This window comes from Saccostrea cucullata, unplaced genomic scaffold, assembly GCF_032062105.1.
Source record: "Saccostrea cucullata isolate Sc308-1 unplaced genomic scaffold, CSIRO_AGI_Scuc_v1 ctg4954, whole genome shotgun sequence".
Classification (NCBI taxonomy): domain Eukaryota; kingdom Metazoa; phylum Mollusca; class Bivalvia; order Ostreida; family Ostreidae; genus Saccostrea; species Saccostrea cuccullata.
Genome location: NW_026935564.1, coordinates 1 through 19,844, shown reverse-complemented (window position 1 = coordinate 19,844; position 19,844 = coordinate 1). Strand labels below are relative to the sequence as shown.

Here is a 19,844-nt window from a genome sequence, read left to right as displayed (position 1 = left end):
TGACACAGGGGTAATAATAAAATACCTGTAACTTTCACTTTTCACGCCAAACACTCGGCAAAGAAACAATAACCACCAAGTTGAACGTTATAGGTTTGACGTGACGCTGATAACGGGTTGGTGAAAACTGAAACACACATAACTTTTCTGTTTACCATGCCTCCACGTGCTAGTCTGTTTCCGATAACGTTCACGAATAAAAGGTAACACAATAGTAATTAACGGAAAAGTCTAAGAATGAATTTTTATGATTTATTTCATTCTAAAAGCAGGGTTCAGAATGAGGCGTATTCTTATTTAACAGCAATGACTAAAAAAAAATTGAAAATGAATAATTCTTCATACATACCGGTATAATGATGTTAACTTAACTATGTAGGTTATCGAATACCCGTGGTTATCTAGCTTTATTTACATTGTAGGGAGAATTAGGAGAATATTGACAACCACTGATTATCTTCTCCTGTAATTATCAGTATGCCGTTATCCATCAATTAATATTTAACTTGTTAGAATTGCTTTTAATATACCATCTGTTTGAAAAATTTCCTAGGAAAAAAGCTCAATCATTAATGCATTGCATGAGAAAATACTGCAATATTTTAAACACTTTCATTCAATTATACGGACCGAAAATAATACAGAAAAGTGAAACAAAGCCAAAAAAGCCCCAAAAATTATAAAAGATTTTGTATGAAGATTTTATAATTTACAAATGTATTTAAAATGCGTAAATTTCAATATTCTTTAATTGTTGTAACATAAAAATTGTAGACATTTAAAGTACTGGTACTCTTTGTCACGAAAACCTCTGTAAATATACAGTATATTAAATGCAAGGAACATGATGATAAAAAAGTTATCATTCCTAAATTATGAGCAGAGTTAAAATATATGAGCCTCTAAAAACAAAGGGGGGATTAAAAAATTCAATTTCTTTAAATAATTCAAAATTTAAGCTGAGTCGATTCAATAATTTTGGTTCAGCGAAATCTTTGATAAAATTATTGATATTAAAATGCAGATAAAACTCATAAACTCGTAGTCAGTAGAGCTATGCTGTACATGTATATCTACAGCACTACTTTCAGACCTAGTAAATTTTGTGCTGATCAGAATAAAATAATGCGCAGCTATAAATTCGAAGTTTATGTAAGGTAAGTTACTGTGACTACAGTGATACTAAGATTTATATCAGATAATTTATTTTTTAAAAATTAAGAATGAAATGATATAAAACTTATAAACACGTATCAGAAAATTTATTTTGAAAAAATTAAGAATAAACTGATATAAAACTTATAAATATGTATCAGATAATTTATTTAAAAAAAAGAATGAATTTAAAGGATCAAATGGATAATGGATACTGTTCCTTATCTCTTTTTATCATTTCATCTTTTCATGATATAAAGAAGGAAAGGTTAAAACATTTAAAAAAATATATTTTGGAGTTATTTTGCATGTAGTCTGTGAAAATTTTTCGTACTTACTCTCTAACAAAAACAAAAAAAGAAAAAAAAACAAACTAATCTCATGAATGCTTTAGAATACTTATAATGAACTTACCACTGGATAAAGTTTAATTTGAATTTTTGAAATGAAGGGACAATCCCCTCCCAAGGGGAGATAAAAAAAATCTTATCAAGAACCACGGGGTCAGCAAAGCTGAGGCATAGGTGGAAGCATCATGGGAAAGTGTAAATTCTTTATTTGAAAATCCATCGTTCCCAGGAATTGGGTGGGACCGCAATAAGGAAGTTTTACAAGAATATCTATAAAGAACACGATGTGTTTTTTGTGTTAAAATATGGGTTTAACTTAAGGCCAAGTTCAAAGGAACAAATCAAAGCTGGCATCAAAGAGAAGACCTTGTCATAGGAATTGTATTGAAGCTCTAGCACCAACTGTTTAAAATTTATTCCAAAATCAACATCAAATCCGAGGTCATGGCCAAAACGTCAAAATTGTTAGTATTGAAATGAAGACCTTCTAACAGTGAATATACCTTTGAAATATGAAGGACCTGGTAACAAATTTCCAAAATATTATATCCAATGATGAAGGTTTTTTTTAATTGGGTCCAACTCAAAGGCCAAAGTCAAAAGTTAAAAAAAAAAATTTATATCCATGGAGAAGTATTTAATATCACATTGAATACACATATGAAACATGAGAACTCTAGCAAAAACTGTTCAAAGGTCATGTTTAGAGTTAAAAGTGGATAAATTCTTGCAGAATTTTGTCAAATTCCAGAGTCAAGAGATATCCAATGAAAGGCCTTGTACAAAGTAATATACACATGAAATATGAGAGCCATAGCTCTAAGCAATGAAAAGTTATAGGCATATAAAATCTTTTAAAAATCTTTTTAAGAAGAAGCAATGGACCCGAAAAGCTGAAAATGGATACATTCCAGGGAAGTGTAGATTTGAAATTGTTCAAATCATGGCCTCTGTGATTCTGGTGTAGTTTAAATTCAAAAGTACATGTATTCAGATCATGCCCCTAGACCTTTCCACAATGAGTATTACAAAGAAAAAAACTGGCGAAGAACATTAGGGCCAAAGTTACTCAGATGAGCGTTGTCGCCCATGGGCCTCTTGTTTGTCTTTCACCTGTATCTTATTAATAGCAAATAATAAAACTGACTGTCTGAAATGATAATTTTTCGTCTCTGAGCTTACGAAGTACAGTCATGCAGTCCTTCATCCCAGAATGTACATCTTTATGCCCAGGATTAATTTTTGCATCTCCTTGAAAAGATAACCCTCCTTCTTTTTTTAAATGTCCCCACGTTTACAGAGATACTTCACTTAAAAATGCAGTCAATTTTAATGTTAAATTTCTACATGACTTATGGACATGGTCATGTTTTAATTATTTTCAGATGAAGTATATCACTTGTTTTTTCTTCGTTTTCACAACTGTATCCCTTAAGGGGTATCAGCTCAAAGGTAAGCCGAGTTTCAGTGGATATCATTATTAAATCTATAGTAAAAGTCAGCTGTATTTCAGTAGGTATTATTAAATCCACAATGATTTTTTTCTGAATAAATAGATGTACAGAATGTTACCAATTGCAAACATTGTATTCACAACTTATTACATTCCTTTCTATTTAGTCAATTTCTTAAAAAAATGTTTTCTGCAAGTAAGCTAATGATTAATATTAGAATTCCATAGAATTTTGTCTTCATTAGAATCACCAATTTCATTTTCCGTTGAATACATCGGGTTTGTACATGTATCTCTCCTTTTATTTGATGTTATGTTAACTCTTTATTGAAATTGTACGAGATATTTCCCCCTGTTTTAAAAAGCTTGAATTGGTACATGTATCTTTCTAACTGTGCGTATAATATATGTTTACTATCTATAGTAAGTAATTTTGACTGTCTGCAGATGAAGACCTAAAATGCCGATACCGAGTTCATCTACCAACAGCGTCTTGGCACACAGCTCATGCCGTGTGTAGGAACAGCGCCCAGGAATTAGTAAGAATTGGTTCAATAGCTGATCGGGACTTCATTCATGACGTTTTAGGTGCCGCAGATCAGATGATGGCAGCAGGACCGATAAAAAAGTAACACAAAATCATTACAATACATGACTATTGTACATTTCTTAAGAATGTAAGGAGATTAGTTCAAAACACATTTTTGAAGGTTTTTCGACACATTTATTTTTTTCCTGGGAAAAATTAATTTTCTTAAGAACTTTCTTTCTTGCGACCAGTTGTCATGCAGACCGAAATTTAAGCTAAAACCGATATAAGAAATTCTCCCAAAAGCCCCAAAACTATGACAGTAACTACATGTATCAATTGAAGAAGCTTACCGGTAAGCCAGGGTCAGTCTATATTACTTTGCTACAGCGATAATGGCGGGTCTGCAAATACGAGTTTTACAAGATTCTGACTGATTTGCGCTATTGTTTGTTTGTTTGTTTGTATGTTGTTCAAAGTCCCTCTGGAAAATTTTTCACTTATATGGAGACTCCACCACAAATTTTGTCCTGTGCTCGGCACTTACGGCCATTGAGCAGTGAGGGATCTCTTGCGTGCCAGCACCTACAGCGGCACGGGACCTCGGTTTATACGGTCTCATCAAAGGACCGGTCTCCACGTCCCACAGTGAGATTAGAATCCGCGACGTATGGCTCAACGCCTTACTTGGCGACACTAGAGCAGGCGCTCTAACCACTGCGCCACGCGGACGACGATTTGCGCAATTATAAAGCAGTGCCAAAATCGCCCAAAAATCAGTGTTTCAACGAATTGCTTATACATTTTACATGTATTTCCATTTTGGAGACACCATTGGAGATGCACAAATTATATATAAGAAGAATCAAATAATAAATGAAGATAACATTATTACATTTTTACCCGTGAAATACTGTAATTTATTCATTGAATAAAAATGATATCCTGTCACCGTGTGAAAGGATATCAAAATGATATCCTGTCACAGTGTGACGAATATCAGAAGTGCGGGAAAACTCTCGATTTCCCTTCCCATAACGAAGATTTCTGTAAAAAAATCTTCCTTGACCTAACATACGATAGATGGAAATAAATAAGCCATTCTGACAGCGAATAAAACTGTCAAAATTACCAAAAATATGTAGCTAAATCCATGTTCACAGTGTTTTCACTTCACATAACTATGACGTCTCAACCGCTCAGGTATGACGTCACGAGCCTATGACTGTATTAACCCTTTCGACGCCAAAGCGACAAAAATGTCGTTTACTGTGTCAACGCCAAACCGACAAAAATGTCGCTTTGTAATACATGTTTAACTTTTTCGTTTATTTATCATTTATCTCAGTTTAAATTAAATACAGTAATATCTAAATTTTGACACAAGTATGGGCCTTTATTTTTAAATTGGTACTGGTCTAAATATGACGTCATATTTCTTTACATTGACGTTAAATTATGACGTAGGTTTAGGAGTACATTTGGCGCGCCATAGCATAAGTTTTTTTTAATGATCCATAGTCCTCGGACAGTTTACACTTATTTCCCCTGGCGATACTTACATGCATATAAATATCTTATCGATCGATCGATTGAGAGAGAGAGAGAGAGAGAGAGAGCAAGAGATCTGTGAATATACATCTAGTCTTTATAAAATGTATTTATCATTCAAAATATAAGATTTTTAAAAATAAATTGAAATAATAGGTTAAATACATTTAAAAACAGCAGTCACTGATATTAATGTTGAAATCTTCCGATAAAAAGTCACTTTGAAATTGTATTGAGCTTGCAACAATTTTTAGAAATAAAATACAGCTAGATACACGCAGTATTTATTTATTTATTTTTGAGCATATTACCGACAATGGTTTTATGCTTAGAATATGTAAACAAAAGAAACAACAATAGACTAGGCTGAAAAGACAATATGATCTACTGATATTCCACAGGCGCCCGCGATGTTCTTATAGAGGATAAATTAATATTGATATGGCGACATCTTTTGAGAATGAATTAATGATAGCTGAAAATAGTACTATCACCTGTAATCGTAAGCGTTAATAATGCCATTCAAGAAATCTGAGCCTAAATTAAAAATTGATTTGTTTTCAGCTTCCAGCTACCTACCGATCAACTAAAAATGAACCTGCCACCCTCCTCCCCCCCCCCTCCAAAAAAAAATCACTATAATATTTTCTTTTTTAAGTTTCAAGCTTTGAGGCCTGGGATATTGAAACTATTTCATGTTCTATTTTTAATTTTCGTTATTATCAATCAGGTGGAGCTATTAATTATGTTCAATAAGCTTAGTTTTGATATGTAATAAAATTCTGAAAAGTAATCTTTTTATTTAACAAACATGTCGAGCTATCCACTATAAAGATTTTTGGGCGTCTTTAAAAAAAAAATAAGCTAGGCCCTATACATTATTCGAAAAATGAAAAATAAAAGCAACCAGAGGCCATCTCCAAAAAAAAGTTGCACTCTCCGGACCGATGAACTAAAAATGTCCCGACTCAAAACTTTGTTTCAATATTCCAGGACATGCTTTGTTGGGTCTTATCCCGATAACACATATGTTAAAGTTTTTTTAAGAAACCTCTCTACACTGCACACTAAAGAGTTCTGATTCCAAGGTATTTTTCTGCAGTTAGAGTGATCTGCCCTTAGAACTAAATTCTAAAAAACAGAAATTTACACAATATTACTGAATTTGCAATCAATTCAAGTATTCTCAACATTTTTAAAGGCCAATATAAATTAACTGAACGTGTTATTTACATGTATTTTCTCTACTGAAGTAATTAACAGCAATATCTATTCACTGATACTGTGTTGTCTTTGAACATTTTTCCCGGGGGTAAATGCCACGTACCATACATTGAAAATTCGATAGATACGCACAATATTAACTCCTTTATGCAATAAATTTTTCTTAATGTCCAAAAAATATTTTGCACTGGTGTAGAGAGGGTCCTTAAAAGAAAAAAAATCCCAACTACCTAGCGATCCATTTATTTTACCCAGAGTCGGGAGAGGACTATCAAACATTAGTTGAAAGATGGTCTTTCTATTTAATTCATGTTAAATCAGCATGTAATAATAATAAATTGCCTTTTAGTCTTTAACATTGAAATCATGGATGACGTGTTTTAACTCTGTTCACTCAACACCCCGGCTATGTCTTAAAGCTGACATGAATTCTTAAAAACGCAACATTTTCATCTATGTACGACTTGTTTCATACCAACTATAGCCGTATTCCGCCATATTTCTTTCAGATACATTGTCTCATTGTAACGATATATACCCCAATGCGGTCGTTACACTTGAATGATTTTTTGGCTTGGGTATCGACTTGTGCACATCTCCGATGGTAGGAACATGAGAACACTTTAGGTGATCAAGACATTTCAAAACCACAACAAACAACACAATAATCATATTTCTGAATAATTATTGATTTGAATCAAAAGGAAAAAAAATGCAAGTTTGGAAGAGAAATTTAGATACATGAGTACCTATTTTACAGTGCGCAAATTTATGCAGAATAAACTTGAAATAAAAAGCAGTAAAATCTGCAAACATATTTTGAAATTATATCATTTGAATGGAACAAAACAACCTACGTCTTTGATTTGCAGGTCCTAAAGATGCAATTGATGCATATCGAGAAAACGCCTCGAACGCTGTAAACGTACCCATACCTGGTAATAAGGTTACTGCATCGGTTCGAAGATGTGCACAAGTCAAGTGATATACACCCTGAATCCCATTTATTGAAATATGCATCACAAAAAAGAAATAAACTCCATAAAGCTCAATAGTAAACACACAGTCGATACACTTAGTCCGTGCTGATCACATTTTCGTCAGGGAAAATATCACAAGTGGAAAGAGAAGTTATTTGGTATTTGCGCGGCTGAAAAGGGGGGGGGGGGGGGTTAAAGTATTATAACTGCTGTTCGTAAGCTATAATTGTGAATTGTCTAGCTATCTACATGTAGTTCTAATATACATTCTATACAAAGTCATGTATATAGTCTGCAGTTGGTTTGCATCGCAAAATTCATTTGTCAATTATAACTGATTGTTTTAGTACTAATCTCCAATCTAAACCAAGTATTTTTTTATGTGTACATCTATACGTTCTTTAACACACACACACATACACACACACACGGAGAAAGGCCATCCCCTGTTCAGATTCACATTTACATGTGTAGGCATATTTGATTTTTTTTTAGGCGCGGGGGGGGGGGGGATGCAAAAATAGTTGACATGACCGTTATTAGACTAAAATATTCTTGGAAGACAGACATTTCTGCCGAATTCAATTTTGAGATTTTTTTAAATGGGTCACTCCGACCACAAAGTATGTGCATTTTGAGGAATGTAACTGTATTATGTTGTTACAGAGAGTCTTTCGAGATTTCAGTATTCCTGCTTGATAGTCTAGCCATTTTTTATATAAACATAATTTCTTTAAAAGTATTTGAGAGATAATTTTAAGAGTTAGGGTAGGGATACTTGACACTGGTTGAATACGGATAATTTTTAGTACCTCTTTTGTATATTGAACTCTCTCTCTCTCTCTCTCCCTCTCCTATCCGTTAGGGCAATAATAGGTTTAAGATCCTACGCACTTTGTGCCGTACGATTTATTAAGCCTTAGAACTGATCGAGAATTTTTCTCAGGCGGGATGTCGAAACTTCATAAATTGAATAATAATTTTAATTTGGACAAGAAATTAACCCACACGCCCAAATTGAAATAGAAACTAGAGGTATTGTGAGCAATGAGCTCACTAAATAATACCCCGCCTCACATATGATTATAATGACAAAGTCCATATTTTGCTGTTGTCGCTAAACCCAAAATATGTGTCGAATCAAAGAGCAGGCACGTAGCACCGTAATTTAAAGTGTTGGCCAGGCAGAGATTTTTTTTTCATTACCTGAAAAAGTTGACAAGCAAAAACAAAACAAAACAAAACCACACCTTCAATCAACATTTCCTATAGTGTGAGTTAGGTCGCGGAAAAAGTAAGGGGGGGGTCTCCCCCTCCCCCGTTGCTACACCCCTGAAAAGTAAAATAAGATTTGCACAATGGTACATGTAATATATATGTAATAAACCTAAGATTCTGTGAAAGTTTCATTAAAATTCACCAAGTGGTACAAGATGATTTGCGGATAAGAGATTGGTACCCCAACGCGTATGATACAAACGCACGGACAGACGGACGGGCATAACGGTTACTATATACCCTCCCACTTTTCAAGCGGGGGATATAATACACGTGAAATATACATCACAGGATTGGGAACTTTCTCAAATACCTTCTTAAACGTACGTGTCGAACCTGGACAACAGACAAAAAAAGAAAATTTGTAAAAAGCTAATTGTAGGTAGAATGTGGAATTCTCAAGGGAAGTTTGCTCTCTCTTCCTATGATTTTTCTAATAATCATTAATTATTTATGTCTAGAAATTTAATTCACATTAAATTTTATTTTCATTATCATTGCACCACAGAATCAAACTCATTTATTATACCCCCCGCAATAAGTTGCGTGAGGTATAATGTTTTTGACCCGTCAGTCAGTCTTTATTTTCTTTTTTGGTTAGCGCAACTTCTCATAAACCACTGCACAGAGTTTTGTCGAACTTTGCAGATATTTACAGGAGACAATGTGTGTGTAGATTTGCACATCAACAGAAAATTCCGAATTTTTTTTTTAGGGAATTTCCGCACTTTTACATATAGATTTTGGCCATATCTTGAATATAGAGATGAGCAATTTATCAGCGCAATTCCTCATAAACCGCTGCACACAATTTCGTCAAACTTTGCAGATGTGTATAGATGAGCATATTACATGTAATGGAAATTACGATTCCTTTATTCTTTTCTGGGAATTTCAGCACTTCGACTTTTGGGGGAGCGTGGGGTATGTGAACTTGCTCACTTTTTTTCTTTCATTGTGCATAAAATTATAAATAACTTTAAATCAAATTATATTAGGTCTAATAAAGCCTATATATACACATTATTTATTCGATAATGATTAATTTGTTTCAGACGTTTTTCATAAATTATTTTTATGAGAGTGTTAATATGAATGTTTTATTACTCCCCCCCCCCCACACTCCCCCTCCTATCACAGGAAAATATCTTCAAAAGGTGCGATTGATTCGTAATCATGCATGCTCTATTATAAATTTAATGATGTTAAACCATGTATAATCATAATTTTTATTTACTACATTTACAAACAAGAGCAATGTTTATTTTTGAAAAAAAAATCAATCAACCCAAATGAGCTTTCAACCTTTGATATTTTCCCTGAGCAAATAAAATGATCGGCATGGGCCACGTGTGTCCAAGCATCTTTTACTTTTGAGTTAGCAATGGATTACATGACTTCTGAGATGCATTTTTCAATAAAAGTCAAATAGGATATTTCTTTCGACATGTGCACATCCCTGTAACGATAGCAGTATTCAGGTAAATGTTTTATCACTGCGTTTGACACGTTTTCTCGACCTGCATGGATTTTTGCTGTACATAAATGTATTCCGTGTTAGTGTACTTTTTATATTGCAGCAAATGCATTCAAAAATAATTTAATTCTTTATAGTTCTATTTTTTGTTGATTTTTTACTTTTCAAACATGTATTGGTCGTTTATGGACTTTTAAAAACTATGCTATCGGAGATGTGTACATGTCGACAGCCAGACTAGAGAATCACTCAAGTGAAACAATTCGTCAAGGCTATATATAGCAGGTACAGGTGGCCAAAAATCTTCGATTAAATATGGCGGAATCGAACAAATATGTCGGACAAGGGCGTACAGGAATGTAGTAAGTCGTACAAAGATGAAAACTGATGCCTTTTTAAGAGTTCATGTCAGCTTTAAGGTACATCGATACTCTGATAAGAGAGATAACTCTAATGACATAGATGTCTATTATTACATACACATGTATTCCTTTATGAACTTTTTTGGAAAATCATTAAGGTTATAATTAAAGCAACATTTTATATAAGTGAGCAGAGGGTTTATGAGCCTTAAGCTTTTCTGCAAGTTCTATTTCGTTGCAAAAAAAAAAAAAAAAAAAATGTTTAGCGTTAGCGGACACACTCGGAATTAGTTTTTAGGTATATTTGAAAACAAACACACTATGAAAATGTATAAATACAAATTTTTGCCATAGAGATTACACTTTGAGATCGCTACACTAGTAGTTTATATTTGATACAAAGTATATTCCCAGACGATGATGAGAAATTCCCCATGTTGTGCTTTTCCATTTCATTATTGCAGCCCGGAGGACCGGGCTGCTCTATACATATAAGTTTAAGCCTTGGTGTATGGGGATTGAGGTGGGAGAAGTTATTCTGAAACAAAGATTTTCTAAATGTTAAAAAGATTGTTAATCAGAATGTTCTTCCCCTTTATAAATTACGAGAAACATAATATATTTACTTCCATGAGGTGAATCTGTAAAGTTATATATGTTTTTCATGTTTAATATATAAAGTTGCTTATTATTCACAGACCAAAAAACGACAGGTCCCTTTTTTTAGAACTCCGAATTTTACTTGCCGCATAAAAACGAACTCTACACAGTACGTTTGTTTTATATTCTTAAAGTGAAATACATATTTTGAATATAGGCGATGTATGTGCCTGCATGGTTTCAATATATATTTTATGCAGCCAACATTTATTTGAGGAATTGATGAATTTTAAAACTTAAAGGGTATCGTTTTTTTTTTTTTCGATTTTCATCCGATTATAAGTTTTCAAAATATTCTCGATTATCATCTCCATTTACCTTTTTCACACTTTTCGAAGCAGTTTGATGATCAAAACTCATTTCCATTGTTTACTTTATTTATTTCCCGGGCGACAATTGATGGTTACATCAATGTTTTCTTGTGTGTTTTTTATTCAGATAGAAATTTTTTTTAACTTTAGTGTGGACGCTAAACAAACAAAAGATAAAAAGCTTCGAGATTCCGAGATAGTGTAACATTGCATTAACAAAATGGTTAAGATGCCTTTGAAGAGAGTCCATTTAGAGCCGTAGTATTAAACGATATACCTATCTGCATGGCCTCATACAAAAAAAATTATTAACACTAGTGCTATACGAATTATTTAATTATTGCTTTAGACGTAAATAAATACGTACATTCCAACACAATTTACCTAAATATGAAAAGCCACGATTGCATGCAGGTAAGCTCACGCCATTACATTTCCATTTTTATTTTTTTCTCTGTGATAACTGTTTGAAAGTTAGTGGTGTTGATTCCTTTATAATTCTACCGGAATGGTAATTAGGCATGTCAATAGCTAAGTTGGCCAAATATGCATGGAAATCTCGGGCGGCTGTCCTTGTATTTGACATCAGTAGGCGAGGACTTTTGAAATTGGTATGGGAGTCCTCTTGTAATTTTAATCCATGTCTACATTTTAAAAATCTAAATCTACAATTTTATTTCACAATGAAATGGTAATATAAGGAATCACTGTCTAGTTAGTATAGTACGCCAGGGGCATCAATTATCGTTGATGCCCTGGCATATTATACTAACTAGACAGTGTTTCCTTAATCAAATACACTATACACTACACTGTACACTACATGTAGATTTCGTCAAATGACTGCAATACACCTATCATTGATCAAACTATACATTTTTTTTCATTTTAGAACTTTTCATAAATCTGAGTTGGAATCCAGACAATCGTTAAATAGAAATATTATTGATTAATCTGACGCGTTATGATAAATTTCGGGAATTTAGAAAGTTCATTATTTCAAACCATGCGTAATGATACAATTTAATTTTTCAATTAATTTACAATTAGAAGTCGAGCTCATATGCTAAAGCATGACGTATTTTTCTGTCAAGCAGGTGAGAATTTGTATTTGGGAATATGATCGCGAATGGCCAAGTCATTCCGACATTTGGAATCTATTAATATATTACAGAAACCAATTTCTATAACGTTTTTGAGATGATGTTCGATTGTTGTGTCCAAGTGTTAACCCCCCCCCCCCAAAAAAAAATGACATAAATGTCGATCTATTATTCCTCAGTTCAGCAGCATTACTATCATTACTGCTTTTGATACAGTCTGATTTACTTGAGAAAAAACTCCAATAAATATAAATACATGTTTAATTAATGATATTTAATTTTTAAATATGGAATAAACTGTCTCAAAACAAAACTTCATTATGTAAATGAGCCTGGTGTTTATGTTTCTCCGCGTGGTAGTAGAAAAGATTTTATTATTTATGATTTAACCCTGAAAAACCAATTTTATACACCATGAGCTCATTAACATGAAAGTTATATTTATTCTATTATATGGGGATCGATTTTTTTGCGAGGGGATGGCCCGCGGTGCCCTAATTTTCGGACTTCTCTCTTTTTTCATGGTATTTGGGGGGAGGCATTGTATCAACACAATAAAGATTTACTTAAAAATGTTGGTTGTTTAGAAACGTACTGAGTTCGAGACCCGCAACGACAAATTACATTATCATTGAGCCACGCCAACTTTGTTTTGAAGATTCTTAATTATTAAAATGCTCATCAAATACTGGAAAAATGATATAAATTATTATATTTAAAAATAAATTAAGTTATGCATATTTGCATTAAGAAAGTAACCAGGTTATATAAGGGTCTGTTTTCTAATATACGGCACTTATAAATTAATAACATAATCATTTAGTATAAAGATTTTTTTAAAAAAAGAGTTGGGGTCTCTTTTGTACTGTCTAAAGTCTTTCCTTGCAATTGCTGGCTATAGGATTAATGGTTGCTTACTTTATTGTACTGATATTAAAATCATTGGAATAAATATGATTCTTTTGTAAGCATTTTCCTTACATCCTTTTACCTTGGTTAAACAGGTGCTTTTTCATTATCAATGGAATTTGACGCTTTTTTTCTGACGCAACTATTTTACGTCTCAGTTGACGTCATAGTACGGCATCCTTGACGTATTAGTCGTAACGTTATTCGGCGTCGAAAGGGTTAATAAAGACAGAGGCAAAGGAAAAATCAAAGAATTTTTTTTAAAAATGTAATAAACAGAAAATTCAATGTTTTGTAGTTGAATATGGAATTTATTTCACTCGTGAGACAGGATTTTTTGATATTTTCACGCGTGCTTCGCACTCGTGTAAATATCAAAAATCCTGTCCCAAAATAAATTCCATATTCAACTACAAAACATTGAATATCCTCTATGTATTTACGCTCAAAGCCCAATTAAACATTATACAACTCGGGAACTGTGCAAAGATGGACCTCCAAAAACATCCAGGTGGGATCAATTGACACGGAGGAGTAAGCATCCCCTGTCGACCGTTCACAACCGCCGTGTGCTCCTTAAGTTTCATCATCGGGTAACCGAGAAAATCCGAAGAAATTTCGGAGTATATACATGTTAAATACAATTTATTATGAGGAAGACAGTCAGTATTTGACCGACCAATAGATTGGTTTTGCTCACAATAACATTGTATCGACAACTGAACTTGCGAAATGATGATTTAAAACATTTGATAAGTATTTGAGTATTCCCGTAATTTAGGTAAATAGATCAGTAATGATGAGTTTTAACTCGAGATACACAAACGACCATCAGTTCATTAATTTTTTTCCGTACACACGAATTGAGAATTCGATTTTTACAAAAATGTCATATTTTGTTTTAAAATGTGATCTTAGAACATCAAATGCGTTGACCAAAGCTATGTCACAGGGACTGTGAATATATGTATAGAATAGAATACTCTAAATCATGTTATTTTCGCGTAATTACGTACGTGAGTCTATCTGCTCGCGAAAATTTTCTTGCGTATATTTGTATTATTAATGTTCATATACAACAGAAACCACAGCTCGCGAAAATTTTGTCTTGTTAATAAATACCAAATAGCTTAAGTTAATAAGGCGTCGCGAGAATATATAGAGAATAATACATACCCTTTTCCATATCACATCCTGTATCAGCCCGAGACACCAATATCAGCCAGAGGGCCGAAGGCCCGAGGGCTGATATTGGTCGAGGGCTGATACAGGATGTGATGTGGAAAAGGGTATGTTTTATTATATTTATTACATACTTAGTAATAAAATACAGAACACGTTAAGTTGAGAAGAAAATAAGTAAATAATCATGCATGAACTTCTTACAGAAATATACATGATCTATTGTCTCATACGATTTGGGTTTGTTTCTAATTCTATTTCAATGCACTCGATCCGTAATTTAAAATAACCTATACATGTATTTGTAAATTAACTTTAACCTTATTTTCAAAAAGTTAAAATTAAGAGAATATGAACCCACCAAAAATTGTGTACGATCACAAGAACTGTTTTTGTGGTTTAATTTACTAAGGGTGTGATATTGACGTCACAATAGCCGTATCAGCCCTGCAGGGCTGATATGGATTTGCGGGGCTGATATAGGTTACAATAGCCGTATCAGCCCTGCAGGGCTGATATGGATTTGCGGGGCTGATACGGCTATTATGACGTCAGCCATATGCAAAAAGCCTGTATTTATTACTAAGTGTGTAATAAAATGATCTACAGAGTAATAGTACCTGTATTTTCCAGCAATTATTCTGATGTTTGGATTGGAGCAATTATGCGGTCATCAAGCAATGAAAGCTTGCACCTGAACTGTAAACCATTCAAACTTGATGTAAAAAAAACGGATCCAAGACCAATAGATGAAATCGTGTGCATCTACTATAACTTTACAGATGGAAAATTTTACCCGGATTCTTGTACCAAGAATAAGACTTTTGTTTGCGAAAACAAAAGCAAAGGTAAAAAAAATCATAGACTCAATCTTCATGCTTTTACAATGATAATTTTTTGTTTATTGTACAAAAAACTTTAAATTATTAACTTTACATATTTCTCGCTCTTCTTTAAAAATTAAATAGGTATGCCTGTTTAGATTTCAATAATGAAATACAATTTTTTAAAATAAAAATATAACTTTAGTTTCATGCTTTATTCGTTGAACTATCTATTAGCTCTGTTATTGTATATTAAACTAGAGGTATTGTGAGCAATGAGCTAAATGATACCCCCCGCCTCCAATATGGTTATAATGCCAAAGTCCATGCTTTGCTGTGGCCGGGAAACAGAAAATATGTGTCGGATCGAAAAGAAAAATAGGAGGTGCACAATGGCAATATGTAATAAAGATTCTGTGAAAGTTTCATTAATTTAATTCAGTGGTATAAGAGAAGTTGCGGATGAGATGGGTACTCCAAAGCGTAACAGACAGACGGACGTACAGACGGACGGACATACCGATTACTATATACCCTTCCATTTTTCAAGCGGGGGGTTTAATGATTACGTTGTATCGAGTGTGTTCGATTTACTTACCGTTCACGGATCACTGTACACACACGGAAAACACAGGTGCTCTTGAAACTTGTAAGACATGGTACTTTGCAGAAACATTTTAGAAAATATTAACCTCAAATGTTTGGCCATGGCTCTTCAGGGATAAATTTAAGATCTTGACAGTAAGGATAAGTATCAATCAAACACCAAGAAATATTAAGAAATATACACAAATATACACAAGTAGTTAATATGATAATTTTCAGAATATTTTAAAACTAAACACGCTTTTATGACATATCGGTCTAAAACGCTGTTAATAAGACACTGTTTGTTTGTTTGTTGTTTACCCTGTGGAGAATTTTTATCGCAAATCTCGAAAGTACACAGCGAAATAGCATTGCTTTGAGTAATGACATTTTTTTGACAATTGAACAATGTGAAAAATCACGGGTTTCATTTTATAAAACATAGCATATTAATTTTGATCAAGAATCCACTCTCGTGCGGTATCCTTTGCATACATTTAATTAAATCATTGCAAATTTTTTTTTTTGATTTATAATTGAAATGTACGATATAAAATGTTTTTTAAGATGTATAACACACCTTACCCCAACAAAATTCCTGTACACTATTCTGCCGTTTAATTTTCCATTTTCGGTTTTCGTATATTTAGTACATTAAAAATATGTATGCATGTATGCATATTTTGGACAAAACAAGCAAACTGAAGACGTGGTTTTTGGAAATCATGTGATTATACCCAGCTGATTAACTTGTTTACAAGGAGAGAAAATTTTTAATCAATGAACTACTTAAACCTTGATATATTCAAAAAAACCATTAGATTAATATGTCAAAAATCATATGGCTTATTCCTTGCATACCATTTAACACAAAAACATAGTCATCTTTTTGAATACATATCATCAAAACAATTTTTAAAGACTTAAAAATGCCACTGAAAAAAATATAAATTTGATGAAATTTTATACATACATTGATATATATTGCGTATTTTATAATTATTAAAATTTTTTTTTCTGTGAAAAAACCTATGTTTAATTTTGGTAAAATCTATGATATATATCATAGGTATGCTGGTAGTAAAAATAATCTTCATGATTTTTTGTATAATTTTTAAAGTGATTTTTTTTTCATTTAATATTCATTTTTTCATTACCCCTCCCCCTTTTCAATAAATACGTTCCCGGCGTATAATTTTATTTTCAAAAACAAGGTTATAAGCAATAACAGCATCATTTTTATATGAAATTACAGAATACACATTAAAAAAATTAAATTGGAATATTGCTTTTGCTTGAACAAATATATATATTTTCTTAAAATTTAAAAGTTCTCATATGTAAAAGCACCTAAATGTAGATTTTTGTTGGATTTCGCAATTTTTGAAGTCAGTAAGATTCCATTGTATTTCAGTCAGATTCCAGTGTCGTCACCCCTTCCAATTTCGTCGCAGACCATTCAAGTTTGCGAAACTCATTTACAGTGCAAATATACTGGTATTTACAGCCATTAAGCATCCCGGAGGTAAGTCCTTAGTTTTGAAATTCATGAATGCAGAATAAATATTGACTACTCTTTTTATATGTATCAGGAAAAAATTACTGAAAGATTTTATGTTTAGTCCATATACATATGCCATGCATTCCATACCACATGAAACCTGAATACACAATTTTAATCCAATTTTGTTGACACAAAAAAGAATATGTTATGATTTTTAATTTATATTTCTTTAATTTTAATTCATTAAAAAATGGTGTTTGTTCAACTCTCCTGTGATATAAATGGAATAATTGTAGTTTCTTTTTGTCATTTATTTTCAAACGAGACAGATGTGGCCGTGGGGATACATCCATTTGCATTAGATGTACATACATCATGATATTGTACGCATTTCTTTCAATGTCGTTGCTTCTAAAGCTAAAATGAAAATTCATGTATTTACATTAACTCCAAAATATCAAACATTAAACTCTTCATCTATTTCAATTTATATCAAATCTGCACATTGATAAAATTTTTTAAAACAGACACTTTTGTTTTGAATTGCAAGAATGATAATCATCTAATCTACAACTTTATTGTTACAATAAATAAAAGTATGTATTTGCTGCAATAGGATATTCATAAATGCGGGGGTCATAATTTCAATCTCCGTACAAATGAGGACAATTCTTTTCAACTTTATACACAGTTACATTGTGTATGTGTTCTTCATTTAACAGTATTTCATATTTGCATTAGTAATGTTGTGTTGTAAAGGAGATTAACAGACAAAACCGTGAATAAAGGGAGGAAAATGCTTCTTCTTACACTCTCTCTCTGTTGTAACCATTTGTCACTTTGAGTATGTTATTCACCACATCTTTCTTCAGTAATTTTGTGAGAACAAAATTCCATCATTTTACAGTAGCATGCTAAAAAGTGTGTTTGAACATTTAGTTAGTCATGTTTTACATTTAATTACTTACATGGATGGGCAATACATGTATTTATATCGTAGTTGTAAATAATGTACATGTAAGGTACATTATATAGGAAGATGTTATATAGCCAATTGTTAAATACTGAGAATGTCTGTAATTCATCCATAAAATTTTCAGAATCAAACGAAAATTCTGCTCTTTGATAAAAAATACAATCAATTGTATATGAAATGAAAACTGAAATAAACATTAAGGGATGGTATTTTAGTCTAAAATCTTTTTAACATTTAAATCGGGTTAATTAAAAAAATACTATATAAAAGTGATTGACGTCAAGATTTAAAAGCACAATCACAGCCAAGCCCACATAAATCCCAATTTTCTTTCATGATTGATATATAGTAAAAAATATTTTATTGATAGATTTATAGGTTTATTTTGACGTTAAATTTGACGTACACGTTAAACGTTCAATTGAAATTTTTTATTATTTATAATTGAAATGTGTGTTGTGTTTTAAGGACAGGTAACTCAGGTGTGAAAAATGACCAACTAAGTGAGGATTTATGAGTTATCGTTTATAGGAATGACATATAGCATACTTCAGCATTGGTATTGTTATGTACACAAAAGGGTTCCTTACATTGTTTTGTACACAAAAGCGTTGACCAAAAGAAAGAGAATGCCTTCACTCTACCTGAAATAACAGGGTCAAATGAATGGGGAACAGACTATATTCAATATTTTTAACTCTCTTTGACGATTGTTATGAAGAAGAAAATATAATGTCATGTTTTTTGTGCGCACCTTTGCGCTTCCTATATAAATATATATATTTTTACAAGTAAATGCAACAATTATTTATCTTATTTGTGTTACCTAGCACGAAGAAGAACGACCGAGTATAATCATTTAATCAGGTTAGAACTAAGAAGGAGGGTAGATTTCACTTTTTATCTTAATTAAAAATTTTACTTATATCTACTTAAACGGTGTCCGCATTTATACAGTAAAAGTTTTAACATTAGTACTAAATTTTAAAACCACTGGATTCTATTGAAAGCAAAGAAACGACTTGGGAAATGCTAAAAACTGTCTTGCGTATAAACAGTTAAAAAAGTTTCAGCAACGACTTATCGTTCAAAACAGCAAACCCTAGCGACAATTGAAAGGACTACGTTAAATGCAGTCATCCTTTGTGTCAACCGATATCTGGTTTTGTCTTCTATTTCGAAAGTGTGTATTTTATGCTGATATTCATTTTAGTCTTGGTATTTATTTTTTTTGCCCTTTTTTTTGATTGCCATACAAAGATATATATGTATATACATATTAAAAGTGGCGTAATCTTTTCAGCTTTCATACTTTTCTTATCTTGGCTTCGCTATAATCTTGAATTTACCTTTTAATACATTTCAACAAACAGTTGTACAATTAATAATCTTGACATTCCAGTTCCAAAACTCACATATTCATTGGGG

The 19,844-nt window shown here is 32.4% G+C and overlaps 1 protein-coding gene across 1 annotated transcript; it reads left to right on the top strand.

The window, feature by feature from the left end:
- Window positions 1–1,101: 1,101 nt before the first annotated feature.
- LOC134243264 (uncharacterized) lies at window positions 1,102–17,461 on the top strand (the record flags this gene model as incomplete). Its single annotated transcript, XM_062725498.1, has 5 exons — window positions 1,102–1,157; window positions 2,891–2,957; window positions 3,406–3,586; window positions 15,158–15,372; window positions 17,351–17,461. Coding segments are annotated over exons 2-5 (574 nt in total), but the record flags the coding sequence as incomplete, so codon positions are not given.
- Between the last annotated feature and the right edge of the window lie 2,383 nt (window positions 17,462–19,844).